The following is a 26,732-nucleotide window of genomic DNA, read 5'->3' as shown; positions in this document are numbered from 1 at the left end:
CCCCGCCCCGGCCCGCCCCGTCCGCCCGCCTGTCCCATCCCGGCCCGGCCCGGCATGGCGGAGCGGGCGCTGCCGCTGCCGCTGCCGCTGCCACTGCCGGTGCGGGCAGCGGAGGCGCTGCCGCTGCGGGCGCGGCTGAGCTTCGCGGCCGGGCACTTCCAGAACGACGCCTGCGCCGCGCTGTGGTTCACGTACCTGCTGCTGTTCCTGCACAGCGCGCTCGGCTTCGGGCACCGCGCCGCGGGTGCGCTGCTGCTGGCGGGGCAGCTCGCGGACGCGCTCTGCACGCCGCTGCTCGGCTACGAGACCGACCGCTCCGCCGGCTGCGGCCGCTACGGCAGGAGGAAGTCCTGGCACCTCGCCGGTGGGTGCCGGGGCCGCGCTGGGTGGAGCGTTTTGGGGTCAGCCCTGGAGGTGCCTTTCTGGGGTGCTCTGGGGGGCGGGAGTGAGGGTGCCCGTCCAGGGTGCTCTGACTGGAGGTGGGTGGCCGCAGGGGAGCTTGTCTGGGTGCAGAAACATCGGGTGCCTTTTGGGATGTTCTGATTGGAGATGGGCGGCCCTAGGGAACCTTTCTGGGTTGCCCTGGGTGGAAATGGGCGCCCTTGGGGAACATTTCTTGGGCGGGGGAGCTGAGGGTGAGATCGGTGGCCCCATGGGAGCTTTTCTGGGACGTCCTGGGTGGGGGACACCGGGGAGCCTTTCTGGGATGCTGTGAGTGCAGATGGGTGGCCCCAGGGAGATTTTCTGGGGTGACCCTGGGTTGGGGAACAGAAGAGGCCCATCCAGGGTGCCCTGGGTGGAGATGATGGCCCAGGGAGAGCCTTTCTGGGGTGCAGGATCAGCCTCTTGTTACCTTTCTGGGGTGCCTGGTGAGGGGGGCAGACATCAAAGGTGCTCTTTGGAGATGCCGAGTGGAGAGGGATCCCTTGGGCACAGCTGGGGAAGGGACACCGTGGTGTCCCCATCCTGCCTGTGGGTACCGTCCCCATCTCAGGAGGCTGTGACACAGTGGCTGGTGCTGCCTTGGGCTCGCACTGTCCCTTGGGCCGTGCACTGAGTGTCCCTGTGCCCCCACGTGTGGGTGTCACTGAGTCAGGGTCAGAGCTTTGTGCTCAGCGAGTCCATGCTGCGGCAGGAACAAGACTGTTGTTAACATCTGGGCTTCCCTAGGAGCCCGGGGGTCCAGCAGGGCCTTGTCTTGGGGCCCGGCACCGCTGGGTTCTCCTTATGGGTGGCCCTGGGGCCCTTGTCTGCACTGGGGAAGGCAACCAGCCCATGGGGAGAAAGAGCCCTGTGGGAGCACAGAGGAGGCAGCAGTGGCTTGGTGTTGAGTTACTGACATACTGCACCGTGCCTTGGGGTCCAACAAACTGTGAGGAGGTGCAGGGGCCAGTGGGGACATTCGTGGTGGGGTCAGTGTGACCTGGAGGAGGGTGCTTGGTGTGCAGGAGCCTGCCCCAGCCCTGCAGAGCAGTTGTTGGGTGGTTGGCTTGAAGAAACATACATCCCCAGGCAGAGATAACCCCCCTTAATGGTAACACCAGAGTGGATGCACACAGAGAGGACAGTTGTAGCATGGGGTGGTCTTATCTTAATCCCAGACTTATCTCAGCCAACCACTCTGTGCAGCCCTGTGATAGCCCAGTAAGGTGCCTGATGTCCCCGGGGTACTGCTGGGTGAGTCAGGGAGGGTGTTGAAGCTTCACCCCTGCCGGGGCTCAGCTCAGAGCTGTGGCCTAGATTTAGGGAAGTGGCTTCTGCTGTGCTTGTCCCCTCCCTGGGCAGCTCCGCTTCTTGCTGCTCCCAAAGGGAGGTCCTGGATCACCCTCCCCAGCTCCAGCAGCATGGCTGGAGTGCTGCTGCAGTCCCCACACTGCGCCAGAGCTCCGTGTGGGAGCGCGCTGGCGACCTGCGCTCCCAGCAGAGGAAACCTGTGAAACCACAGCCCGGGGGGTGGTTGTGGCGCAGACACCACGAGCTGCTATCGGTGGCATCTCCCCAGCGCGGCCCTGGGCTCCTGGTGCTGCTGGTGCTGATGGCTCAGCACCCCATCGGCTCTTCCTGGGGGGCAGTTTCCAGCCACAGCAGTTTGGGAAGGAGACATTCGTCTCTTTGCTGCCTCTCTGAGCCAGTCTGGTGGTGCTGTCCCAGATTCCCTGCCCAGGGAAGCCTGGTATTCCTGTGATCCTGCTTCTTTTGATCCTCCCCCACAGGGCTGGTTGCTGAAAGCGGGGCCCAGGGGTGGGAAAAGGGGGTGTTTTGGGGGATCCCATGGCCTGCCGTGGGCAGTGTGAGCTCCCCAGCACCTCTTTGGCTCCTGGTGAAGCCACGTTCACTTGGGTACATCCAGGGTATGTGGGTGCAGATGCATGGCAGAGGAGCCCAGCTCCATGCGGGTGGCCCTGGTGTTTGATGGTGGTGATGGGCCAAGGGTGGGCGTGGAGGCTGCAGCAGCCTGGGTGTGCAGCTGCTGCCCCAGAGCTCCACTGGGGATGTCCTTAGGGGATGCAGAGCTCGATCCTGGCAGGGCTTGGTTAAAAAGGAGCCAGGGAGGTCTGGTGCAGCTGGAACCTTCTCAGACCCTTCCTGTCCCAGGGGCTCTCTGGGGCAGACACCGCGGTGTGGCCAAGTCCTCTGCGGCTCTGAGAGCTCCTGGAGCGCCAGGGCTGGGTGCGAGCTCTGGGCACCGCAGCAGCCCCGCTCCGTAACCTTGCACAGGGGCAGGAGGAGCCGTCCCGTCCCGTCCCGTCCCTGCCTGCTCCACGCAGGCGCCCCCCCCGCAGTCACGCTGCGGCTGAGGGAGGAGCCTGAGCTGGGACCGGCTCAGGGCCGTGGGTCCCGTCCGCTCCTGCCCTCCCAGCGCTGCCCGGGGGTGGCCCTGGTGTGAGTGTGGGGACCCCAGAGCCTTGCAGCCCCCTGGGGCCTCATCGCGCTGGTTCCCGTGTGTGCAAGGTGAGAGGAGCTCCTGGTGCCTGCAAGGCGTGGCCGGGTGTGAGGGTCTGGTTCTCCGGACAGAGGGGACGGGAGGCGGCTGAGGCGCCCTGGCAGAGGCGCAGGCTCGCCCCGTGTCTGTGTCTGAGCTGGCGGCGCTGTTGGCGTCCCAAGGAAACGGGGCTTGCAGGCTCTCACTGCTCGGCTCTCTTCCCAGGCACCACGTGCGTCCTCGTGTCCTTCCCCTTCATCTTCAACCCCTGCCTGGCCTGCAAGGAGAACACGCCACAGTGGGCAGCCTTCATCTACTTCCTCCCCTTCATCATCATCTTCCAGTTCGGCTGGGCAGCCACACAGGTCTCCCACCTCTCCCTCATCCCTGAGCTGGTGACCAGTGACCATGAGAAGGTGGAGCTCACAGCTTTCCGGTGAGCACGGCTCTTCCCTTTGCTTGCATGGTGAGAGGCCCCCTGGGTGCCATGGCACATGTGAGCCCTTGGTACGGCAGGACCAAGACTGGGCCATGTGTGTGTCCTGCAGAATGTGTCCAAGTGGCTCTGGTGCTCTGGGTTGGTGGCCCAGAGCCTTTGGTGCCAGGAATGTTTTGGTGGCAGAGGTGTTGGGATGCTTCCCTGGGGGCACTTCTCCTTTGCCACTGAAGGGTGATGCTCACAGGAACAGACACCCCAGATGCCCCTCGCCTTGCACAAGCTGTGCCATAGTTAGGTATGGCCTCAGGGCCAGGCTGGTCATCACATGCAGCTCTGTGCACAGTGCTGCTTATCGAGAGGGATCTGAACAGGCTTGAGAGGTGGGACTGTGTGAGTGTCATGAAGTTCATTCACCCAAATGATTCTGTGACCTGACAGGATCAGGCTGAAGGTTTATCAGATGGAGCAGGGGTGGGAGGAGGTCCCTTCTAGCAGGTGAGTGGGGACCAGCTGCAGTGCAGTGGGGCAGGGAGGATGTGGGGCAGTGCTGGGGTAACTGGGCTGCAGACCTGGCACCATGGTTCAGGCACCTTGGGGCACCCTTGTGGCAGAGGTGAGCTGTGACTGGGGAGTGAACAGGGTGGCCCAGAGGGATCATAGACTCACAGCCTGGTTTGAATTGGAAGAGACCTTAAAGCTCATCCAGCTCCAACCCCTGCCATGGGCAGGGACACCCTCCACTAGAGCAGGTCCTGTCTCCCCTCAGGTATGCCTTCACCGTCATGGCCAATATCACTGTGTACGGCCTGGCCTGGCTCCTGCTGAACTTCCAGGTGGACCAGCCTGAACGCATAGAGCACTTAGGCCCCCAGGATGTCCCTATATTCCGGGTAAGTGGCCTTGGAGTCCCCTCTTCCCTGGGTGGGACACGGTTCAACGGGGGAGGTACCAGAGGGAGTGAAATAGCAGCACCCTGAACCGTCACCCACTGCATGGTGCAGGGGTTGCACTGAGCTTCCCAGGGCTTTTGAGAGCCTCTTTCTCCACCAGCTGGGAGTGGCTGATGGGCAGGCAAAGGGCAGCCCCTGCCATGCTCACCCCCTCTGCCTCACCCAGAACCTGTCCCTCATTGTGGTGGGGCTGGGGGCTGTGTTCTCCCTCATCTTCCACCTGGGCACCAAAGAGAAGCCGTACCCGTGGGGCTCATCAGCCCAGCCAGAGGAGAGCACCCCCCTACTGCAGAAGGAGCCGAGCCCTCTGCATCCACTGCTGATCTGGAGGGACTGGCTGTGGGAGCCTGCCTTCTATCAGGTACCTGCTGGGGACTGGGGGCCCTCTGGCAGTGACGTCCTGTGGGGATAGAAAGATGAGAAAGAAACCTGGAGAGGGGCTTGGGACAAGGGCCTGTAGGGACAGGCCAAGGGGAACGGCTTGAACCTGCCCGAGGGGAGACTGAGCTGAGCTCTGAGGCAGAAGCTCTTCCCTGTGAGGGTGCTGAGGCGCTGGCACAGGGTGCCCAGAGAAGCTGTGGCTGCCCCATCCCTGGCAGTGCTCAAGGCCAGGTTGGACACAGGGGCTTGGAGCAAGCTGCTCCAGTGGAAGGGGTCCCTGTCCATGGCAGGGGTTGGAGCTGGAGGAGGTTTACGGTTCTTTCCAACTCAAACCACTCTTACTCTGTGGGTGGTACTGGGCACCCACTACCACGTCAGGGGCTGTCCCCTTCTCAGAGGACATCTGTGCCATGGCAGGGTTGGGCACAGGAGGTGCCAAACCTGTTTGCACAGGCTGAGCAGTGCTGCCCTGTCTGTCCCTCACAGGTCGCAGTGCTCTACATGTCCACCCGGCTCATCGTCAACCTCTCCCAGGCCTACATTGCCATGTACCTGACCAACTCGCTGATGCTGCCCAAGGTGGGCACTGGGCAGGTCCCTGCTCCTTTGTCAGAGTCTCATGGGCAGGGGTCCTGTGCTGATGATCTGGGGCTTACCTCCTCCCTGTCCTTATTTCTTGCAGAAATACATCGCCACCATCCCCCTGGTGATGTATGTCAGTGGCTTCCTCTCCTCCTTCCTCATGAAGCCTGTGAATAAGTGGTTGGGTCGAAATGTGAGTCCTGGGGCCTGGTGAGGCTTGAGTTTGACCAAAGGGAAAGGCCCATGGGCCAGATCCTGACCACACAAGTGTGCAGAGCACTTGGCACACCTCAGCCTGGCTGGAGAGCAGGAACCCCTCATGCACCCTTTGCCAGTGATGCTCTGCTGCAGCATGGAGTAGTGGGCGGCGGGACATGGGTCTGTCCTGCGCACTCTGGTCCACAGTCACCTGTGGTCAGCCCCGTGGTGCCCATGAGAGGCAGAGGGAAGGTTTGGCTGAACCACCCTGGGTAGGGATGGGGACACCCTGCTCCGTGCTGCATCAGGCGCTGCTCCCCAGTACTCCACCTCTCCTGGTGACTGGGTGTCCCAGTGCCAGGCCCCCTGCCTGCAACGCTGTGGGGCTCGGGCTGTAGAACACCCTGGAGCACCACAGGGCTCTTGCTGCCTGGAGGCTCTTTGCTGGAGCCAGGGCTGTCCCTGGGTCCCCGAGTCCCCCCTGCTCCCCATGGCCGTGCTGCGTGCCCACTGGGCCGGGAGCTGAGCTCTCCCCTCTCCTTCTGCCTCTGCCCATGCCGGCCGGAGCAGCTGACCTACTTCGTGGGCATCCTGGTGATCCTCACCTTCGCCTCCTGGGTGACCCTGGTCAAGCAGATGGGAGCAGAGATCTACGGGGCGGCCGTGCTGCTTGGGGTTGGCTCTGCCACCATCCTGGTCACCTCCCTCTCCATGACCGCAGACCTCATCGGCACCAACACGGTACCTGCGCTTCTCCCGGCCGGCACGGACCCGGGGGATGGAGACCCCTGCGAGGGCGCTGAGGACAGGCTCTGCTGCAATACGAGCTGTGCCCAGGAGAGGGCACAAGGCTCTCGCTCCATTGTAGGGGCCCATGAGCTTTCCTCTCCCGTTGCAGCACAGCAGCGCGTTCGTCTACGGCGCCATGAGCTTCACGGACAAGATGGCCAACGGCCTGGCCGTGATGGCGATCCAGAATCTGCACCCGTGCCCGTGAGTGCCCCTCCCAGTGACGGCTCCAGCCGCATCGCCTGCGAGCCAGGCAGCGAACACCCCTGCCATGGAGCAGGGGACATGGGTGGAAACCTCTCATTTGTCATAAATACCCCCCAGCTTCTCCCCCAGCCCCACATGAGGGCTGCATCTCCAGGCACACAAAGGGGGGGGGGGGATCTCAATGGGGTACAGCCCCTTCTCCTTGCCTTGGACCTTTCCTTCACCTCCTAGTCCTGACGCTGAGGACATGGGCCTGCTGTCAGGGCACTTTGGGCAGCCCTGGTCCAGCTTCTGCTCCTGCCTATGAGCCACATCCCTGCCCTGTCCCTGCAGGTCCGAGCTCTGCTGCTCTGAGTGTGCCGGCTTCTACCACTGGGTGATGGTGGGGGTCACCGGAGGTGTTGCTGTCGCCGCCATTGCCTCTCTCTGCTGCATCATGGTGTGGCCAATCCGCGTCCGCTACCGTGAGTGGGGCTGGGGGCTCCGGTAGTGTCACGTCCTGTGCCAGCCTGGGATGAAGTGGCCTTCCCGATGGGAAGCAGTGGGAGCCTGGCCCCGTGGCAGGGCTGGTGGTGGCCTTGCTGCATGTGACTGCCATTGGGCAGGCAGAACCACCATCCTGCACGCTGGCACTGGGAGCTGGCCATGCTGTGCTTTGCCCTCCTGGAGGGCAGGATCCAGCACTGCCTGCTGGCCCCCTCAGGCCATCACTGAGGGGTGGGGGCGGCCATACGTGGGGGCAGAAGTGCCCCTTGCCAGGCTGGAGATGCCCACACCAGCACTCAGTGCTTCTATGACCTGCACCTTGCTGTGGGAGGGGGGAGAGCGCAGACCCCCCTGCGCTGCCTTGGGAAGAAGGAGCGGCTCCTGACTTGTCCCCTCCCTCCCATCCCGCAGATGCCGTCTGCCTCCGGGGGCTGAGCAGAGCGGGGATCTCCTGCACCGGGACGGAGAGCGCAGAGGGCGGGGGAAGCACCAGCATCAACTGAGCCAGGGCCGTGCCCTGCACCGAGAGCTCTGCTGGCGTGACCCCGCTGCGCCGGGGGCTGAGGGGGGGGTGCTTCGTGTCCCCTGCACTGGACTTGTGTGTCCCCCCGGCCCGGCCGGGCACTCCCGGAGGAGCCGCCCGTGCTGGCACAGCCCTGGGGCGCGCTGCGGTATAGCCCCTCTGTGAGGGCAGTCCGGACACGGCCCTTGCGAGAGGAGAGAGTTAAACCCCACAAACACAGCCGAGCGCCCTGACCGTCACTGCGCGCCCGGGGCAGGATCTGCGGGGTGCCCCGCGGCTGGGGGGATCTGCGCCGCGCACGGGGGTCGGGGGGGGCAGCGGCACCGCAAGATGGCCGCCCTCAACAACCATGGCGGCAGCGCCCGCAAACAAAATGGCTGCCGCGGAGGAGCGCTGGAGCGTGATGATTGGGTGCTGCGCGGATGTTCCGCCCCCCCCCCCCCCGGGATAGCCAATGGGGGGGCTCCTCCTGAAGCTGAGTGGGCTTCCCACCGCCTTCCTGTGCCGTGGGCACCGGGTCACGTACATGTACAGCGGGGCAGGCCGGAGCTGCCGCCCCGCGGGTGTGTGCGCACGTGTGCGGTGCGTGTGTGAGCATGTGGGTGCTGTGGGTCCGTGTGTGCTGTGTGCGCATGTGTGTGCTGTGGGTCCGTGTACTATGTGCGCATGTGTGTGCTGTGGGTCCGTGTGTGCTGTGTGCGCATGTGTGTTGTGGGAACGTGCACAAGGGCTGGCTGGGGCGTCATGGCTGTGTCCCAGCACCCCATGGAGGGGGCGAGAGGCTGGAATCATAGGACGGCGTCACCATATGATGGTTTACGGTCTGGAATATCCCTCCTGTGCAGTCGCCCAAGCTCATTGCGGGCTTGCTGCTGCCCAAGACGGGCCCCTGGGGATGCTGGGGTCCCATCAGGGCCCCTCCCGCAGTGAGGTCCTCCCACCAGAAAGCCCTTGAGGTCTGTCAACCCCCGTCTGCTCTGGTTGAGGGGGTCCCCAGGAAGGGCGGAAACAGCCACCAAGAGCTCCTCACCCCATCCCCTCCCTCCCCCCAGCTCAGCTCAGACCTGAGGCACGGGCTTCCACGCCCCACCCATGGCTGGTGGCCAGGGAGTACTGGGGGTTCTCAGCCTCTTAATCATCGACCCTAAGCAGCTCTGCCCTGCAGCAGATCAGTCTATGCCGTGGTCTTTGTCTTCCAGCCGAGGGCCTGCTTGAGCATGGGGCTGGGCTTTGTGTCCCCACCAGCAGCACGTCAGGGCTCAGGCAGGGGACACTCTGTGGCTGTCCCCACCACTTGGGGGTGCCCTTGGAGGCACTGGGATGTGATGAGGCTGGAAGGAGGGGCCAGGACCCCAACTGGTGGGACTGAGCAAGCAGAAGAGCTGCCCCATCTCCCCCCAGCCAGGTTCCCACTGCTCCTCCCCCCACCGCCAAAGCCCTTGCTCCCCATACCTCATCCTGGAAAAGCAGAAGCAGAGCCATCCTGAGCCATAAATCCACACCTTGTTTAATGCCAGTTAGATTGTTTTACACGGACAAGTCACAACGTGCTTGCTGTGGGGTTTGTCCCCATCTTACATATAACAGTGCCCCATGGCCAAGACTTCACAACCCAGACTCAGGGAGGCCCTTCTGCTCTGCCCTCTGCCTGTGCTCACACAGAACACACATAGCAGCATCCCAAACCCCAGGGAGCACCTCTGGGAACACCACTGCTAGGAAGGAGGTTGTGCCAGGTCCATAGGAAGAGCTCATTCCCTCCCCCATCACCAGAAGCAGAGAAGCCAACCTGCTCCCAGTGTAACTCCAGAGTGAGATGTGGGATGTGGGAGTCCCTGGGGAGAGAAGAGCCTGATGCAGGGACAGACACACAAATGGCTGTTGCCAGTCAGCAGCATCTCCCTGGGCTCAGCTCCCTCCTGCTCCAGAACAGACAAAGCCACCTGAATTTTGGGATTTCACCAGAAGGAAACTCACAACAGACAGGAAAATCCACAGGAACAGCTACAACCATCTCCAGCCCCGGTGCAAACACCCACCCTGGGCCCAACTGCTGCCCAATACGGTGGTTAGCAGACAGGACAGAAGCTTTGGAAAGCCAGTGTCTTGCTGCAGGTGGCCTTTGACTTCAAACCTGTTCTCACCAACTTAATGAGCCAAGTTAATTTTAACTCCTCCTCAGTGCTTTGAGTGCTCCTTCCACATGCTGGAAGTTTAACAGTGCCTGTGAATGTAGCACACAAGAGAGGGGCTGCAAGGCCATGGGATGGTTTTTAAACCAAACTCCACGCCCCTGCCCTACACTAAAGTCATTGTGTTGAAAAGGTGGGTCAGAAATCCCTTTGACATGACATTTTGGAAGCAGGTGAGGCTGTAAGACCACAATGTGGCTGACAGGTTGGGCTGTGGAGCCTGGGTGCTGCCAGCCTGGCACACGAGGGCCTTGTACATCCCTGTGACATGCAAAGGGAACACCAAAAGCCTGATCCAGGCACTAGTGAATGGCACCCGTAGTCAAGGCTGCAGTGAACAGAGCAGCACCTCGCTGCCCTTCTCCGTGTGGAGCTTCCTACACCACGGATCCTGGTGGCACTGGGGAAGAGAAAATCACATCCCTATTACAGCCCAGTGCAGGGAAAGAAGGAAAAAGGAAGAGAGAAACATTATCACTTATGTAATCTACAGAGAACAGATCAAGGTCTATATACACAGCCAGGAAAATCCAACTGGGAAGACAAAACAGCACTTGGTTCCATTCTGGTGTGGCAGGGAGAGCATTGGCACATGGGCAGAGTGAGAGGGGAACAGCCCGCTGCAAGCACAACAGCTTCTCTTTAAATTAAAAGCAACACAAACACACAAGCACTTCACAGCTCAGGCCACGGCTCACCCCAAGCTCACCAGCAGGCACTCTCTTCTCATTCAACTTAAACCTCCACAACAACCCCCCAAAACCCCCACAACAGGCCCTGGCTTTGACCTGGGGGGTTAGAAAATAAAGCAATGCTTCTTGCTTTCAAAAAAGAACCCCTGTTCTCATCCAGACGTGGGGTTATTCCCCTCTTCCAGCCAGAAGAGGCCATTGCTCTCTCCAAAACAACCCAGATCCACACGAGTGGTTTTTTCACAGACACATCTCAACTGCTTTTGTCCTCAGGAAGACTCCAATGCAACCAGCCCACCACAAACAACATTGTGGGAAGCTCCACCTGCACAGTGGCTGTTGGTAGGGTTTCTTCAAGCCATTGGTTTTCCTCTCTGTTAATTAAAAGAATCAGCCCAGAACATGCAACAGCAATTTCAGCACTTTCTGAATGTGCAACCTCCACGATGGAGCCTCAAGTCTCCTCCAAAGCTGAGCCCCCCAAATGGATTTGAAGGCAGCTGTCAAGCATGCCTAAACCAAAGCAAAACTCAAGCTAGAATAACTGTATCAAGTCACAGCACCCCCGGGGAGCACAAGGAAAGAAACAGTTCTCCAGGGTCTTTCTCTAAGGGGGGTGCCAGGCAACAAGCCTGGAATCCAGCCCCCATGCGTGAGTGATGTTGAACTGGTCTGGCTGGCTCCTACCTCCACTGATGGCATCCAAGGACAGCAGGACGCAGAGCAGCACAGTAAAGTTGTTCCTACGGAGGCAAAGATGGTCTGGTCTCTCCCAGGAGGGGACAACGCAGCAGCTGGTCCCATCTCGGTGGTCCATGTCACACGTGGTTTCTCCAGTACACAACATGAGGGTTGGAAGATGCAGGTTTAACATTTCTCTTGTACCCTTTTATGAAGGATGGATCCATAAACTTTTGGCAGTTCCCTCCCCTCCCCAACCCTACCCCAAATACTGCCCAGCATGTTCACAAGCACGTATTTAATTATCATCTCTTGGGTCCGTCCTCCAGTCCCATTGGCACTCCCTCCCCTTCTGGTGAATCACTTGGGGGTCCATGCACACCAAGGTAGTGGTTTCATCCTGGTATGGCAGCCTGCAGTCTCCTGGGTCTCAGCGTATCCTGGTGAAGAGGTTGAGAACGGATACTGACTCCTGACAAGAGAAGATGAGGCAGGGGCTAAGCACTGCAGCACTATTCCATCTGCCCTTTGGGGTCTGCATTAAAATAACTGCTAGTCTGTGAGCTCCCCAAAATGCTGCTGTGTGCAGCAGCCCTGTAGCAGCCAGGAGAAGGATGTCCTCTCCCACTGCCTTGGGCACACAGAGGCAAGCTTCATATCTCTGCAAAGTTTAACCCTTCACTGCATCCAGCCCTCAATTTGCAGGGTCTGGTGATGAGATCAGAAACAAGGCAGTGGAAAAGAGCAAGCTTGGACTGACTTGACCCCCTCAAGGCAGGACAGAGCTGCAGCCATGCACACAACACACGCATCTTTACCTTTGTCGAGCGAGTTTTGCTGAAGACGTTCCAGAAACGCAGGGTTTCGTCTCCAGCTCCTGTGACTATGGCCTCCCCATCAGGGGACATTGCCTAAGGCCAAGAGAGAGCAACCTTTAGTATCTCTTTCATTTTTGAGGTTGAAAACAAATCTTCATTGGAATGAAAGAGAGATTTAACTCTCCTTCCTACTTGGTGAGAAACCAAGCAGCTACCTCTGCTTTCATGTGCAGTGTTCAGTCCCAGTAGGTGCCAATTCAAACACTTGCATATTATTTATGCAGCTACGGAGCACATAGGTAGAATTATCATAAAAAGGATTATTGTATTAGGAACTCCAACCCATTTGTAATTGAGGCAACTCCTCCCCACACTTTAAATATGTGTTAAGGCAGGAAGTGTGATAGGACTGGCATTTGCCAGCTCTATTAGTCACTTTGGTTGGAATCCACTTCACAAAACAGTATTTGCCTATTTATCATCTCTGTTGTGAGTCCACCACTGAAAGCCCCGTGCAGCAGTAACAAAACAGGTATGGGATCGATGGGGATTAACTACACCAAGCATTTTAATGACAAATTAGGAAGACTAAAAGCATCAAATTCTTCCCCTGCTGGCAGTCACCAGTGAAAAAGTGTTCAAGTCTTAAGGGAACAAAAAGAGATGCTTCTGCTTCCTTAGAAGTGTTTTGGCAGGCTTTGCTATTCATTAATAAAACCTCACATTTCCATAGCAGCAAATGAAAGGTAACCCTTGCAGGCAAGGAAAACCAGATGCAGAGCATTTTCTCACAGGGCAGCATTCATATCTCCACCTAGACTACAGGCAGCTTACAGTGCCACTGGCACTGTGGCTTTGGGCCTCATCTTCAGCACAGAAGAGGAGCCCCAACAAGATGCTTTATCTGCAGCCAGATAAAGCAGCTACAGAAGTTACAGAGGTTTTCAGAGACAGGGCCATCACTCACCAGATACAAGACTCGGTATGAATGCCCCGTGAGCTTTGCTACTTGAGTTAAGGAGGGGTATTTCCAGACGAGGATCTGGTTCTGCGAGTAGCCATGGGTACTCACCTGGAAGAGGAAAGGGAAACATGCATTAAGCTTCTGAACAGGAGACAGCTCAGCAGTAGGACTGCACAGAAAGGAACTTACCAGCTCGTTGGCATGTTTGGACCAGGCTAGGTTGCACACTTGTGACCCAGTATCAATGCACTGCAAGGGCTGCCCCGTGAGCGTGTTCCAGAAGCGTATGCAGCGGTCAGCGGTGCCCCCGCCAGAGGCCAGGAGCCCGTGCTGGTGTGGAGACCAGGCAATAGCTTTCACTGCTGCCAAATGCTCGGTGTACTGCTGGACAGGACTCAGACTGGAGTGATTCCAGACAAGGAGCTGGCAGAGGAGAGACGTGATCAAACTAGTGCTGCAGTGGGTGTTACGGGCACACAACAAACCACAATGTTGCACTGGGACGGAGGAGGGCAGTTGGGCAACAAAGTGGTTTCCCACAGCCTTGCCCAAGCACATGCATCTCCACTCTGTACTTGGCAGCCCTGAAACCAGTCCTACCTTGCCACCACCTCAGCTTAGGAGCCATTCTGAGTGCCACAGCCATAGAATCCCGGACTGGTTTGGGCTGAAGGGACCTTAAAGGTCTTCCAGCTCCAAACCCCTGCCATGGGCAGGGACACCTTCCACCAGAGCAAGTTGCTCCAAGCCCCTGTGTCCAACCTGGCCTTGAACAGTGCCAGGGATGGGGCAGCCACAGCTTCTCTGGGTACTTGCATTAGCAGCTCAGCCCTGCACTGTTTTTGATAGTAAGGACCACACCAGCTCAGCCTCAATGCCCCAGGTAGGCCTATCTCTCAGGATGAGTGCTGAGTTTCAGGTAAGCTTAGGAAGCCAAAACTATGCCATCACTAAACATGACTCAAAACCTTCTTTTCTCTTTATGGCTGTATTATTCCAGAACACATTTAGAAATATGCTCAGGTTCATTAGAAGTTATTCTGAGCAGGAGGAACTGGGTACAACCACGCTGTCATACAGGCACTGGGCAAATTCACTACCTAGCAACCCACTCCAAAGGGCTCTGAGCACTGCTTCTCCACAACAGATGCTTCTTCCATATGGTGCTCAGTGAACTACAAGCCTGCATTATAGGTATTAAAACTTCTAAAGCTCTAAACTTAGTTTCCTTCTGCATAGATAAACATTACTGCAATAAGCTACCATATTCTACCTACGTAAAGTCAGGAAGCACAGCTTACCAGTAGCTTTGTTGCACTCAAACCCCCGAGTCAAGCTCTAGATTTAATTAGCCAAATACAGAAGCAAAATTGAATTTGCCTTGTTAATTTCATTAGAGAGAGGAGTCTGAGGAGAGGCTCAGCATGATTTGTTTGGACACGGTCCAACAACTGGAACAAAAACCCCTTTCAGAAAGGACATATATCCTTAAAGGAAGGGGGTCTGCTGTTTCTTTATGAAGATGCAGAGACCCTGAGGCTCACCTGGCTCCTAGGCAGTACCATACCTTGTTGTCATTGCCTCCAGAGGCCAGGAGCTGGTGGTCTGTGGACCATTTAAGCCCACAGACCTCCTGCCTGTGGCCCTGGAGCCGCCGCTCAGACTGCAGTGGGGGTGTGCGGATGTCCCTCTGAAGGATCATCCGGTCTCGACTCCCAGAAGATAGCTGGTCAGCATTCCATGCCAAGGCACCTTGAATGCAGAGAGAGCAGAAGAGCACATTGTGGAAGTCCTGCAGGAGTGTGGAGGCAGAACAGATCCCACAAGTTGCCAAGGTTTTAAAAAGGTAAAGAAAAATCAGTGCTGATGGATCTCCCTTATATCCCTCTGAAGTCCCTAGAGTAGTGTACAAAGGAAGATTTAAACTGCACAACCTTACTGAAGGTATCACTAACCCCATTTCATAGTGCAGTAAAGCACAGAAACTTGGAGAGTGCCTTGACTTCCCAAATCTCACTCCAGCTTTCGGATTCATAGCACCTCTGAGCAAAGAAAACAGTCCCCACAGAACAGGGGAACTGGAAATCTCAGTGTAAATCTGCCTGCCTGCAGGACTGACACAGGAAGCCAGGGGCAGTGAGAAAAGATGTTGCAACCAAACCTAAAATGCCTCAGAGATGGTGGAAACACCAGCTGCAAGACTCCACCACCACCACACCCAGGGTCAGAACGCCGCAGTGATGGTATTTTGAAGACTGATGAAGACATAGCACTATCAATTCTGGTACTTTAAGTTCTGTTATTTCAAGCAAATCCCTCACAACAGGAGAAAGTTCAGTCATGAAGAAACAAAACGTGTGAAACCTCTTCCTCCCACCTCCTTACCAACTCTGGCTGTGTGCCCCTCCAGCATGGAGAGTTTTTTTCCTGCAGCTGCATCCCAGATCTGTACAAAACCCTTGTGAGTGCCAACAGCTACCAAGTTCCCCTAGAGAAGCAGAAGACCACAATCAGTAAAGCCAGTAAGTACTGACAGACATAAAACAAAAGCTAAAAGCTGAGGAAAAGACTTGTGATAAATCCCACAAAAGGGAAAGTATACCAAGTTCTTCCATCTTACATCTTTTCCCTCCTGAGAGTGCCAAGCAGCCTGGCTGGAATGTATTTATTGTAGCATTTTACTGTCAAGAACTGGAGAAGCCAACTGACTTTTTCTCCCTCCCACACCTCTTTGCAAATACCTCGAGAACCTCAAGATCCAAGAGGCTGCCTTCTATCCCCTCTCATTTAGCAAGAAAAGCAGCGAGAACAGCAAACCACATTTGATTTGTAATGCATACAGCGAAGTTTGGGAAAATACAGGAAAAACAAGCTAAGAAATGAAACCTATAAGGAAGAGCTACCAGAAGAGGGTCTAAATGAAGAGTTTTACAGCTACTGATATTGACAATGTTGTACTGACCCGTTCTGACCAGCCCACAGAAGTTACAGAATCTCCTTCCACAGAGAGATCACACAGCCGGGTTACCTTGGGAGTAGGACAGAATGGAGTTAAAGAACACTTGCTGTTGTCAAACTACGCTATTAACTGTCTCACTGACTAGTACCTAGTCTGGGGCAAAGCATTGCGAGTGCTGGATCCCTAAAACAGCACCTACTGTAGCTCTGGAAAATGTTACAGCAATGGGTGCCTCACTCTCTTGATATGGATGATCATTTACCTGGCTCGTACAAGCGCTCCACAAGTACACACAAGTCCCAAGGCCAACACTGAGGACATTCAGAGAGGACCAGTCCACCAGGTTCAGGTAGAAGTCATCCTGCAGCTCTGGGGCATCCAGCACTTTGAAAGGAATCTTGGAGATTTTCCGAGTAGGTTTTCGAGGTGATCTGAGCAGTTTCTGGCTGTTTACAAAAACAGATACAAAAACAAGGACAGGATCTTACACCCGGCAGCAGATGGTAGACACAGATGTAGCCACTCTTCAAAGCATACCCCCACGGCAACAGAAACGCATACAGAGGTTGCAACATTCTTTCCAAACTGGAAAGCATTAGGTTGTGCTGCTATAAAGGAGCCGGAGAGCAAAGAGGTAAAACTGACTATCGGAAGTTGCCCGAGACAGGTCAAAGCATGATGGGCACCTGCACAAAATTCTTACAACTTTACTGTCCCTACTTATTATCTCCACAGATTCCTAAACCCACTTCACATAGCAACTGTTGGTGCCTTAATAAAAAGCCCTGGAGAGCACAGTGAATCCTCTGTCCCAGCCCTTCCCTTCTTGCTGTCTGTGGAGAATCAGCATTACCTTTTGTTGCTGACAGGAGACAGGGAATACGGTGAGACCTCATTGCCATCGTCTGGACTAGAACGTTTTGTGCTGAGCGAATACTGCATAAAGAAAACATATCCAGTAAGAGCCCCAGCACAACCAGGACTTTGGCAGAACACACGCTGGTGCCCAATGCTAACTCTAACACCCACAGCCAGGTTTTCCAGACTTTCCAGTTCCTCCCTTTCCCATGTACTCCAGAACCACACAAAAAAAAACCTCATCTCCACTGAAATTCTCAAGTTTGATTTGGTCATTTATCACACTGCCCAAAAAAACTTGGTTCCAACTCAGCTTCCCTGCTAGCACAGAAATAGGAAGTATGTAGCTTGCTGCAGATCCTTCTGGTCACCTTGCATGCCACCCAACTTTGTTATCAACAGCTTATCTCAGTCAAGGAACAGCACTGCCTTGCTGGCCCCAGCAGCCTGGCAGAACCAGGTGCTTTGTTCCAGTGACACACATGTGAAACCTCTGCTGGTTTTAATGTCAGGTAACTCACTTACAGTGAAGAGAGACTTCTTCTCTGGGGTGGATGGCTGCAGCCTCCTGTCTTCTGTCTGTGGGTCTTGCACCTTCTCGATCCCTGCTCCTAAGAGTTCGTTCTTCAACAAGGCAGAGTAGGCAAGGCCATCTGTGAACCCAAATGTGTGCTTAGGCGGGGAGCTCGGCAGCAGCAAACAGCTCCACAGGGAGCAGCAGGATCACACTTAACATTCACAGGGCCTCTTAATAAGCCTGGAGCCACAGTTTGGAATCAAGATTTGCAGCAAGCTTCCCCTCCCCACAGACCATCATTAAAGGGCTTCCAAGGCACAACAAATTGAGATACAAATAGCCTCATGCTTCCCACATGCTTGTCAGGAGCCCATCGAGGTTGACCCGGGACTCACTTTCATGATGAGGGCATTTCCTAACACACCAGCATGTGTTTTTGCATAAGCACTGAAGTATCAGTGCTCCCTCAATTTCCAAACTTGATAACAGAGCTTGGAGCAAAAGCTGTAGCTTTGTCACAAGCAGTAGGAGTGTCACCTCACCTTTGCCGTTGTCTGACGTAGCATCCTTTGCTTTTCTGTTTTGACTTGGTGATTTTTCGTTTTCCTAAAGGGAGTAACACACTTTCACCAACAGAAACATCATGACACATGGTAAAATAACAAGTGAAGAAGTCTCCTGGACAACAGGGGCAGCCTGTTTGAAGACATGCCCTCAAAGGAACTCTTCTGAGGCAGCAGAAGACAAGCAGAGCAATGCTGCCAGCCACTTCCTTGCTTCCAAGACTGCAGGAGAGTGGAGGAAAACTTACATTTATTCTGTGGAAGTTGATGCTCCAGTTGGCCCCAGCTCTTGAGGGAATGAATCTGTCACCATGCTTACTGGGAGAAGACATGGGAGAATTGCAAGGCGTCAGGGTTCTTCTCATCTCTGCTACCTGAATTAAAAAGACACATACAAGAACAAGTGTTGATCATGGCAGGGATCTGAAAAACATCAACAGGGTTTTGTCAAAGCTGACTATGCCAAAGGAGAAGAGCCAAGCACTAGTTTATCCTCTTCACAGAACCAGTGAGCACATCAGAGTCCAACTGTCATGAGAACATCTGTCAAGAGAAGCAATTAAGCAGCTTCTTCCCCAGTGTTTCCTCTCAAAGTGACCCTGTCAAGGCAGACGGAATGGTACAGACTGCTGCAGGGTGAGCAGCACGTTCCTCACCTTCAGCCACATGCTTTGGCATAGAACCATTTCTGTTGGAAGGGACCCCCAGGTCAGAAAAGGGCTGATTTCAACCATCTTGGTGGCCCTCACTGGACTTTTCTATCGTGTCAAGCCCTGCAGTCAGTTAGTTTATTGGTTAGCCCCCAGCTTTTCATGTTCTACATACGCTTACTGAGATATTTATTTAGAAGGCAACACTAAGCTACATTAAAATATCTTAACTCGTTATTGAAGTTATTCAGTTATTCTGGAACAGCACAGGAACTCACAGTTGCTCACAGCCCAAGGGTACTCACACAAGGCATTGTGTTCTCATTCTGTATGTTGATTTGGCGTAGGAGACGTCTCTCATAATCCTGGTCCATGTTGGGAAGCAGAAAGGTTGAGGAGTCCAGCAGGCTCAGGATTTTGTGCTCATCAAGTCCAATCAGTAATTAGTCTGCTGCAACAGAGAGGCCAAGAAAACCACCAGATTATTCCACCATTTCATATAGAAGCAGCCTCTTCCCAACCTCTTCTGTCTATTCTTTCAACCTAAGACCACTTTTCCTATCCACAGCAGTGCACACCGTGGTGCTGACACTGCCTGGGGTAACTTTTAGCCATGTCAAAAGTCCTGCAGACTCTTAGTACCACACACTGCTATGGACTAGGCAGCCCCTTGGGTTAACATCCAATGGCTGATGCCCATGCTCTCCCAATTTCTCTTGGCTAGCTCCAAGCTCTGAAGGGCACAGAGCAGCAATGTTGCTGCCCAACTCACACACATCTCATGCTTTGCCCCTAGGTTACGCTGACACAAATGCCAGAAGAGAGATGCTAAGTTGGTCTTTCAACCCAAGACAAACATCTCTAAAGGGAAAGGTGGAATCTAACACACAGGCCTCAGCCCCCTCTGCAGCAGGAGAGGTTTGCTGCAGGGAGCTTTACCTCAAAGAAAAAAACACCCATCCAGGGTCTGCTGCTGGAAACTGGCACCAAGCTCAGAGGGGTTCAGTGAGACATGACTGAACTATTGCAATTCTCTGTAATAACTCTGAAAGCTAAAGCACATGAAATCTAGAGCATGGTCTGAAGCAGAGATACGTTCCCTTTAGCTGAGCTTTTAGTGCTGAAACTTGGACTTCTTACAGATGCTGAAATGCAGAGGTCTTTCCCTCCCCGCCATTAAGAATCCCAATGCTTTTGCAGAAGCATCCCTGGAGTATCTCATGCCAACCTGTTCAGCTTCCCCAAGTGAAGAGGCAAAGACTGCATTACTGAGAGGAAGAAATTAGAGAAGTCTGTGATGCTATTAACAAATGAGGTTAAAAAAATGAATGCAGTGCATGTCAAGCACTCCCCCTCCTTTTGTAATTCACTCATCACCAACCTGACCTACCCTTGATCTATGAAATCTGCATTAAAGACTAACAGGACCTCAAAAATAACAAAAAATGCCGTGGGTCATCACCCCTCCTCTTTCTTTTGTGGCTTAACACCGTGAATCATCGAATTATGGAATCCCAGACAGCTTTGGGTTGGAAAGGACCTTAAAGCTGCTCCAGCTCCAACCCCCTGCCAGGGCAGGGACCGGGACCCCTTCCACTGGAGCAGCTTGCTCCAAGTCCCTGTGTCCAACCTGGCCTTGAGCACTGCCAGGGATGGGGCAGCCACAGCTTCTCTGGGCACCCTGTGCCAGCGCCTCAGCACCCTCACAGGGAAGAGCTTCTGCCTATGAGCTCAGCTCAGTCTCCCCCCTGGCAGGTCAAAGCCATTCCCTTGGCCTGTCCCTACAGGTCCTTGCCCAAAGCCCCTCTCCAGGTTTCTTGTAGCCCCTTTAGGCACTGGAGCTGCTCTAAGGTTTCCCCTTAAGGAGCTGATTTTAGGCTTCATTTATACCTTTCCAAAGCAACCTACAGCCCTAGAGAGGTGACAGAGGAATGCTGAGCAGCAACCACAGAGCAACAGCACTAATTTAGGACACTCAGGTCATGGAATGCTGCAGGGAACTGTGTGAGCCAAGGATGACAGACAGCTCTGCACGTGCCGTGGGCTTTCACACCCAGCACACAGGGTTGTGAGAGCTTCAGGAAACAGGAAAATCTCTGTCTACGGAGAAGCCTTCAGTAAAATAACACCCGTCCCTCCACTATTCAACCTTCCAGCACACCAGGACAAGACCAGAGGGTTTTCAGACACAAAACAGTTGCTCTCAGATGCAAGCCCTTGCCCAAAGGGAAAACTGCAGGAAGCCTACCAAGAACACTGCTACTGCTGCCTCTTAGATTGGCAATGCTTAGGTACGGCCACCGCTTTCAGCACAGATGTTTCCCTAACCCTTCCCCCATTTTCCCCATAACTGGAAAAGAAGGGAAGCCAGAGTCACGCCTGCTGGGCTGTACTCAAAGGACAAGCACATTTTCAACTGCTCAACTCAAGGCTCAAATGCAAGCATGACCATCAACCCCATGCAGCAGCCACGACCCAGATGAGGGGGTTCCACATTTGCTCCAGCCAGCTTTTAGTAAATTAGGAGAAGAAGTTTGGACAACTGGAGGTTTGCTACTTCCTTGAGGACGTTTTCATTCACCACACACCTCACTGCAGCGAAGAGCAGCCTGTCAGAAGCACACGGTTTATCTAAGCAGACACAACAATCACGTACCCAGCAGAGGATTTCTCAGATTGTCACCATTATGATCATCACCCTTTCCATGGCCTGCAGGGAGGGATTATTTCCTCTTTCACTTCTCCGCAAACAAGAGGGACACACCTATTCCCAGGAAATACGGAATGAAGTACAAAGTCTTCAGCAGGGCAGGAGAAACACAGAGCATGAACACACAACACACGCTCACCATGGGGTCACCTCTGGGCCACCTTTTGCCTCTGGGACAAAGGCAACCTCTGCATTTGATTAACAGAAAGTCTCTCAAGAGGTTCATCTATTATCAAAGAAAACCAAACAAGAGGCAGCAGAAATACAACTTCAGTTTGAGAGATGCAATCATTAGCAGGTACCTATGTTAAACAGCATTTGAACCTCCTCTTTCCTCTCTGGCTGTTCCAGAGGCTCAAGCAGAGCTCTGAAGGCTGAGTGCAGGATCAGGTTCAGCTGTGGCAGCTCATGTTTAAGAAACATCAAGTGCTGAACAAGTTTTGCTGCTCCCGTGGATGTCAGGAACGGGTTCCTGCTGTGCTTAACACTATCCCTTTCTGCAGGTGCCAGAGGTTAGGACACACACTGGGGAAGGAGCTGGGTACTATTCCCTTGAGCTCCTACTTGACAAAGAGAGGAGAGGCATCGACCTCGTGTTCTGCTTTGACTTCACCTAACCACCAAATGGCCCTTGAAGATGGGAGCTGAGCCACGTGCAGCCACTGCACAGTCAAGAGGAAAGAGAGGGTAAACTGCAGCCACTGCATCTGTTTCCACTGTCACCTGATGGCAGCTTTCCCCACATAAACACACATTTTGGACAAGCTGCTGGATAGACAGGAGAAATGGAGTTTCTGCTGTCCGCTGCTCACCAACCAGCACAAAACGGCTTTCCTTTTGGCGATTACCTACAATATACTTACTTCTTTTGCACAGAATCATTTAGGTTGGAAAAGGCCTCTAGGATCATTGAGCTCTACCATTAACCCAACGCTGCTGTGTCCACCAATGTCTCTGAGCACCACTTCCTTTAAATACCCCCCATGATGGAGACTCCACCACTTCCCTGCACACCAAGAGCTGATAATAAAGGAGTGGGGATGGATGAAGTGCCTGGACCTCAGGGATACAGGGTCTTTATACAGGTGGAGTTTTTCCATGTTAGGCATTCCAGACTCAGAGGCTCTTTTGCTTGGTGAGGTTTTAGCAGTTTATATACTAAAAGCCACGATTAAGAATTGCCAAGAAGCCTCGGCCGTGGAGCTGTTCCAAAGTCTGCTTCCTCATAACATCTAACCTGCTGGGGCTGCAATGGTCAACAACAGATCGAGGACTTAAGACAACAGAACAGCTTCAACTGGGGCTTCAGTCAACAGCTCCAGAAAACTCTGCTTCTGAGTCAATAATAAAGTAAATCAGGCTTTAGTACATGATGCTGTTGCCAGCAAGGGGTTGCACTGTGAAGAACCTCGGGAACAAAACACCCTGCAGGCATCAAAGCCCAAAAGTCCTCATGAGCTTTAACAACTCCTTCTCCCCTCCAGCACCCCAGACGATGCTCAGGTTGGGCTTTCAAGACCTCAAACCTGTAACCTGCTGAACATGTGACATCCCCACCACATTAACGAGGCCCTAATGGAGGATGTGGTGACATTCTCCCTCAGATGCCATAGGGTGGACAATGGCACATCATGAACTTGTTCTGGGCAGGAACAATTCACTTTTTACCCAAGTTTCTGTCACTGTTTGGGTGCTCTTCTACTAGAGCCCACACCAGACACACTCAGCCACTGCTCATGGTGTCACTTTGGTAAAGAAGCCAAGAAAGGGTGAAGCCACAGCAGCGAAGCCAGACCACCTGGAGCAGGGCCGGGCAAAGGCTCTACAGCCAGAACTCTGACCCACCGGGGATGGACACGGGTCCCCCCCTGCCCCTGGCTCCAGAGCACCACTGTTAGCAGACGGGCCCGGTGCACGAAGGCCCGCGGCCTCCAGGCGCTGCAGCAGAGCCCTCACTCAGCATCGGCTCCGAGCCGGAGGCAGCGCCGGCCCCCTCCTGCCCGGGCATCGCGGGCACAAGCGAGGAAGGAGCCGTTGGGGCGCCGGCACCACCCGCCAACCGCCCGCCCCCCGGCACTGCCCCGGAAGAATGACACCCGCTCCGCTCCCGCCGCGCCGGCCCCGCACCGGGCCCTCCCGGTCTCCCCTCAAGCCCGGCGGCCCGCAGATGGGAACGGGCAGCACCCCGCGCCGCCGTGACACCGGCCCAAGCTGCAGCCCCACCACCCGCCGAACCTACCGGCCCCCCTACCTACCTGTCGGCCCTGCCCGCCCGGCGCGGCCCGGCCCGGCCCGGCCCGCCCCGCTCCGCCTCCTCCCGGCAGCCCCCGCTAGCCCGACCGCTGTGCAATATGGCGGCCGCCCCCACAGCGCTGACCCCGCCCCCCACGGCGGTGCCCCCGCCCCCCGCGCGCGGGTCACGACGGGAGCGCACCAGTCACCTCCGTTCGAATCAATACAGGAAGTGCCGCTATGGCAACAGCCGCAACCCCGGTGTGGGGAAAGCGTCTGACGTCACTCTCAACGCGCTAGCGTCACGGCGCCGGTACGGAGGGGCCTAGCTCCGATCGCGGCCCCTCCGCTTGTCCCAGGGCCGGGATCCCGGCCTGCTCTGCTCCCCACGGCCTGGTCTCTGCCGCTGCTGACACCGCGCGGCTGCCCGAACAGGCCCGCCCCGCCCCGGTAGTACGGCCCGAGTCCCGGTGCGGCCTCGCGGTGCGGGACCCGCCTCCCCCAGCGCCGTCCCGAGGTCCCACCGCGCTCCAGAGGCGTCCCCGGGCGGCAGAGCCGGGGCCCGGCGTGGGAGAGAGCCGGCCGCGCTGCGACCATCCCGTCCCCGGTGACGCCGTGACCCCGCTGCCGGTCGCCTCTCGCACGGCCCCCGGTCCTGGTTTGACCATGCGGGAGCGTCTCGTGGTGCTGCTGTGCGCGCTGGCGCGGCGACGAACGGGCGGGCGGCGCGCCATTCCCGGCACCGGCGCCGGCGCCTGGGACGGGCCGCAGCGGCGGGCCTGGCTCCGGCACTACTACAGCCAGCGGCAGAAGCGGCTCATGACGGTGACAGCGGAGGGCGCGACCAGCGCGGGGGGACGACATGGGGACACGGCCCGCGAGGCCCGGGAGCGGAGGAAGAGTGGAGCGGGGACACGGAGGGGGACGCCTAGGGACAAGGAGGATGCGGGGGGGGGCACACAGAACATGGAGGAGGGGGAGCGCAGGGCAAGGGGGTGGGATGGGGAGGATGTGGGACACAGAGGTGACTAGGACACAAAGGGTGAGGGACATGAGAAGTGCAACAGGGAAGCAAAAGATGTGGCACACAAAGGGCATGTGGGGACACAGAGATTAGAAACTATGGGTAATGTGGTGTATGGAGATAGGGACATGAGGGGGTTGTAACTGGGTGAGCTTTAAGGTGCTTTCCAAACCAAACCGTTGTATGAGTCTCTGAAGCACTGCCTCATTCCCCTCTTGTCTCCCCTCTGCGCTGCAGCTCCTGATCGCTCGCCGGAGGAGAACCAGCTGCTACTTCTACCCCCGTGCTTGGCCTGGTGTCAGAGGCTCAGACTGGTGGGAGCGGGTGGTGCTGAAGGAGTTTAGTCCCCGGGACTGGCTGGAGAAGTTCCGGATGTCCAAGGAGACCTTCTTCTACATCTGCAACCAGCTGCGGCCTGGGCTGGCTCCGCACAGCGCCCACTTCCACCCCACCTTGCCCCTGGAGAAGAGGGTGGCCGTGGCCCTGTGGCACTTGGCCACCAATGTGGAGTACCAAACTCTGAGTCCTCTCTTTGGTGTGGGGCCCTCCACAGTGCAGACATGTGTGCGGGAGGTGAGCTATGCTGTTGTCTTGCTGCTGAAGCCCCTCTACCTCCGGCTACCCAACGAGAAGGAGCTGGAGAACATGGTGCGCATCTTCCGTACCCGCTGGGGCTTCCCGCACTGCATTGGTGCCCTGGACAGCCTTCACATCCCCATCCACCCTCCCCTGCGCCTCAGTGCTGACTACTGCAATGGCCAGGGCTGGCATTCCATCCTTACACAGGCCACTGTGGATGGGCTGGGCCAGTTTTGGGATGTCTCCACTGCTTTCCCTGGCAGCATGGAGAACAGTGCAGTACTGGAGAGCTCCAGCCTGTGGGTTCTGGCCAAGGAGGGCCGGCTGTGCCCCAACCCTCCCAAGCACTTCATGGGGAAGGCACAGAAGTACGTGCTGCTGGGTGATGCCACCTATCCCTTGCAAGACTGGATTCTCAAGCCCTACCAGGAGGATGAGACCCTCACTCAGCGGCAGCTGCAGTTCAACTACCGCCTGAAGCGGGCGCACAGCGTCATTGAGAATGCATTCTTGCGCCTGAAGGCACGCTGGCAGATCCTCCTCAAGTGTGATGACTGCAGCCTGGAGCTGCTGCCCACCCTTGTCCTTGCCTGCTGCATCCTGCACAACGTCTGCGAAGCCCACGACAACCCCTTCAACCAGGAGTGGCTGGAGGGCACCGAGCCCACCGAGCTGCCCAAGCCCTGCCAGCCTGCACCCACTGCCATGGAGGATGGACGGGCCGAGCAAGTGCGGGAGCTCATGTGCCAGTACTTTGAGAGCTGCGGGGAGGGAAGATCTGGGGAGGGATGATGGGACTGGGGTGGGAAGGAGCAGCCCTGCACATCCCTGCTTATGGACTTCCTCCAGCAGACATTGGCTGAGTGGTACTGTGCTGCTCGGCAAAGGACTGTGTCCTCCCATGTCCAGTAAGGGCTGCTGACTGCATTCGCCATTCCCAGGATGGAGAAAGGGGGTGGCTGCATTGTGCTCATCCTGATTTTGCCACTTGTTTCAGGCAATGGAATGTATTTTGTGCCCTTTGTTCTCTTCCTGGCATAGAGCAGTCTGGTGGTGTGTTGTGAGAGGAAAAGGTGGGGAGGGGGGCTGGGTGGGTGGGTGGGTGCTGCCTGGGTTTCCTTCTCTGGGGAGCGTGGCTCTGTCCAAAAGGCCGCTCTGTCAGGCTGAAACCAGGAGGAGCCCTTGAAAACACTCCAGGCTTGGGGAAGAGCAGCTGGAAACTGCTCATGGAGAAGGATCTGGAGGTGCCAAGTGATGGAGCTGAACTTGAGCAGCTTGAGCCCAGGCAGCCAAGAAGCTACTAGCATCCTGGCCTGGATCAGCACCAGTGCAGCAGCAGGGCCAGGGCAGTGGTTGTGCCCCTGCACTGGGCACTGGTGAGGCCGCACCTTGAATCCTGTGTCCAGTTCTGGGCCTCTCACTACAAGAGAGACACTGAGGTGCTGGAGCAAGGCCAGAGAAAGGCAACAGGGCTGCTGCAGGGCCTGGAGCACAGGGGTGATGGGGAACGGCTGAAGGACCTGGGGGGTTCAGTCTGGAGAGAAGGCTGGGGGGATCTGATCGCTGCCTACAAGTGCCTGGCAGGAGGGTGGAGCCGGGAGGGGCGGGGCTCTGCTCCCAAGGAACAAGGCCTCAAGCTGCACTAGGGGAGGTTTAGATGGAGACACAACAACAACAATCCCTTCTCCCGCAGCCCGAGCCCCTCCCCAGAGCCGTTTGCCCCAAGCTCATGGGCCCGGACCCGGGCCCCGCTCCCGCCCCGGCTGCGGCCGAAGCCCCCGCTGCTCCCGGCAGCTCAGCCGCGGTAGGGTTGGG

General features: G+C 56.2%; 4 protein-coding genes across 5 annotated transcripts in view; 2 read left to right on the top strand and 2 right to left on the bottom strand.

Moving 5' to 3' along the window:
• HMG20B (high mobility group 20B) overlaps positions 1-26,732 on the bottom strand; it is a 132,034-nt gene that overhangs the window by 5,786 nt on the left and 99,516 nt on the right. The window lies entirely within an intron of this gene.
• On the top strand, positions 18-7,473 carry MFSD12 (major facilitator superfamily domain containing 12). 2 transcript variants are annotated; one of them, XM_061355804.1, is made up of 10 exons: positions 18-364; positions 3,149-3,359; positions 4,129-4,252; positions 4,479-4,673; positions 5,180-5,272; positions 5,376-5,468; positions 6,110-6,214; positions 6,372-6,466; positions 6,803-6,933; positions 7,367-7,473. In XM_061355804.1, exons 1-10 carry the CDS (start codon positions 55-57, stop codon positions 7,456-7,458), a joined length of 1,449 nt encoding a protein of 482 aa, XP_061211788.1. In that variant the 5' UTR covers positions 18-54; the 3' UTR covers positions 7,459-7,473. The 2 variants fall into 2 exon arrangements, with proteins under 2 accessions (XP_061211788.1, XP_061211787.1); XM_061355803.1 differs by having other exon boundaries at positions 6,044-6,214.
• On the bottom strand, positions 8,963-23,132 carry FZR1 (fizzy and cell division cycle 20 related 1). The gene is made up of 14 exons (XM_061355806.1): positions 22,972-23,132; positions 18,678-18,823; positions 17,971-18,096; positions 17,702-17,765; positions 17,168-17,295; positions 16,638-16,720; positions 16,047-16,230; positions 15,788-15,853; positions 15,211-15,313; positions 14,393-14,577; positions 13,015-13,248; positions 12,829-12,933; positions 11,862-11,954; positions 8,963-11,515 (listed from the first exon to the last, which is right to left on the bottom strand). The coding sequence occupies exons 2-14, from the start codon at positions 18,744-18,746 to the stop codon at positions 11,474-11,476; spliced, it is 1,482 nt and encodes a 493-aa protein (XP_061211790.1). The 5' UTR covers positions 18,747-18,823; positions 22,972-23,132; the 3' UTR covers positions 8,963-11,473.
• On the top strand, positions 23,434-25,955 carry LOC133213486 (uncharacterized). The gene is made up of 3 exons (XM_061355712.1): positions 23,434-23,627; positions 23,674-24,139; positions 24,576-25,955. Exons 1-3 carry the CDS (start codon positions 23,434-23,436, stop codon positions 25,707-25,709), a joined length of 1,794 nt encoding a protein of 597 aa, XP_061211696.1. The 3' UTR covers positions 25,710-25,955.

This window comes from Neopsephotus bourkii, unplaced genomic scaffold (genome assembly GCF_033783945.1).
Source record: "Neopsephotus bourkii isolate Nb327-2 ecotype Australia unplaced genomic scaffold, CSIRO-AGI_Nbou_v1 NB_838, whole genome shotgun sequence".
In the NCBI taxonomy this organism is placed as follows: Eukaryota; Metazoa; Chordata; class Aves; order Psittaciformes; family Psittacidae; genus Neopsephotus; species Neopsephotus bourkii.
The sequence above is the reverse complement of the archived record's forward strand: the minus strand, read 5'-3'. Positions and strand labels throughout refer to the sequence as shown.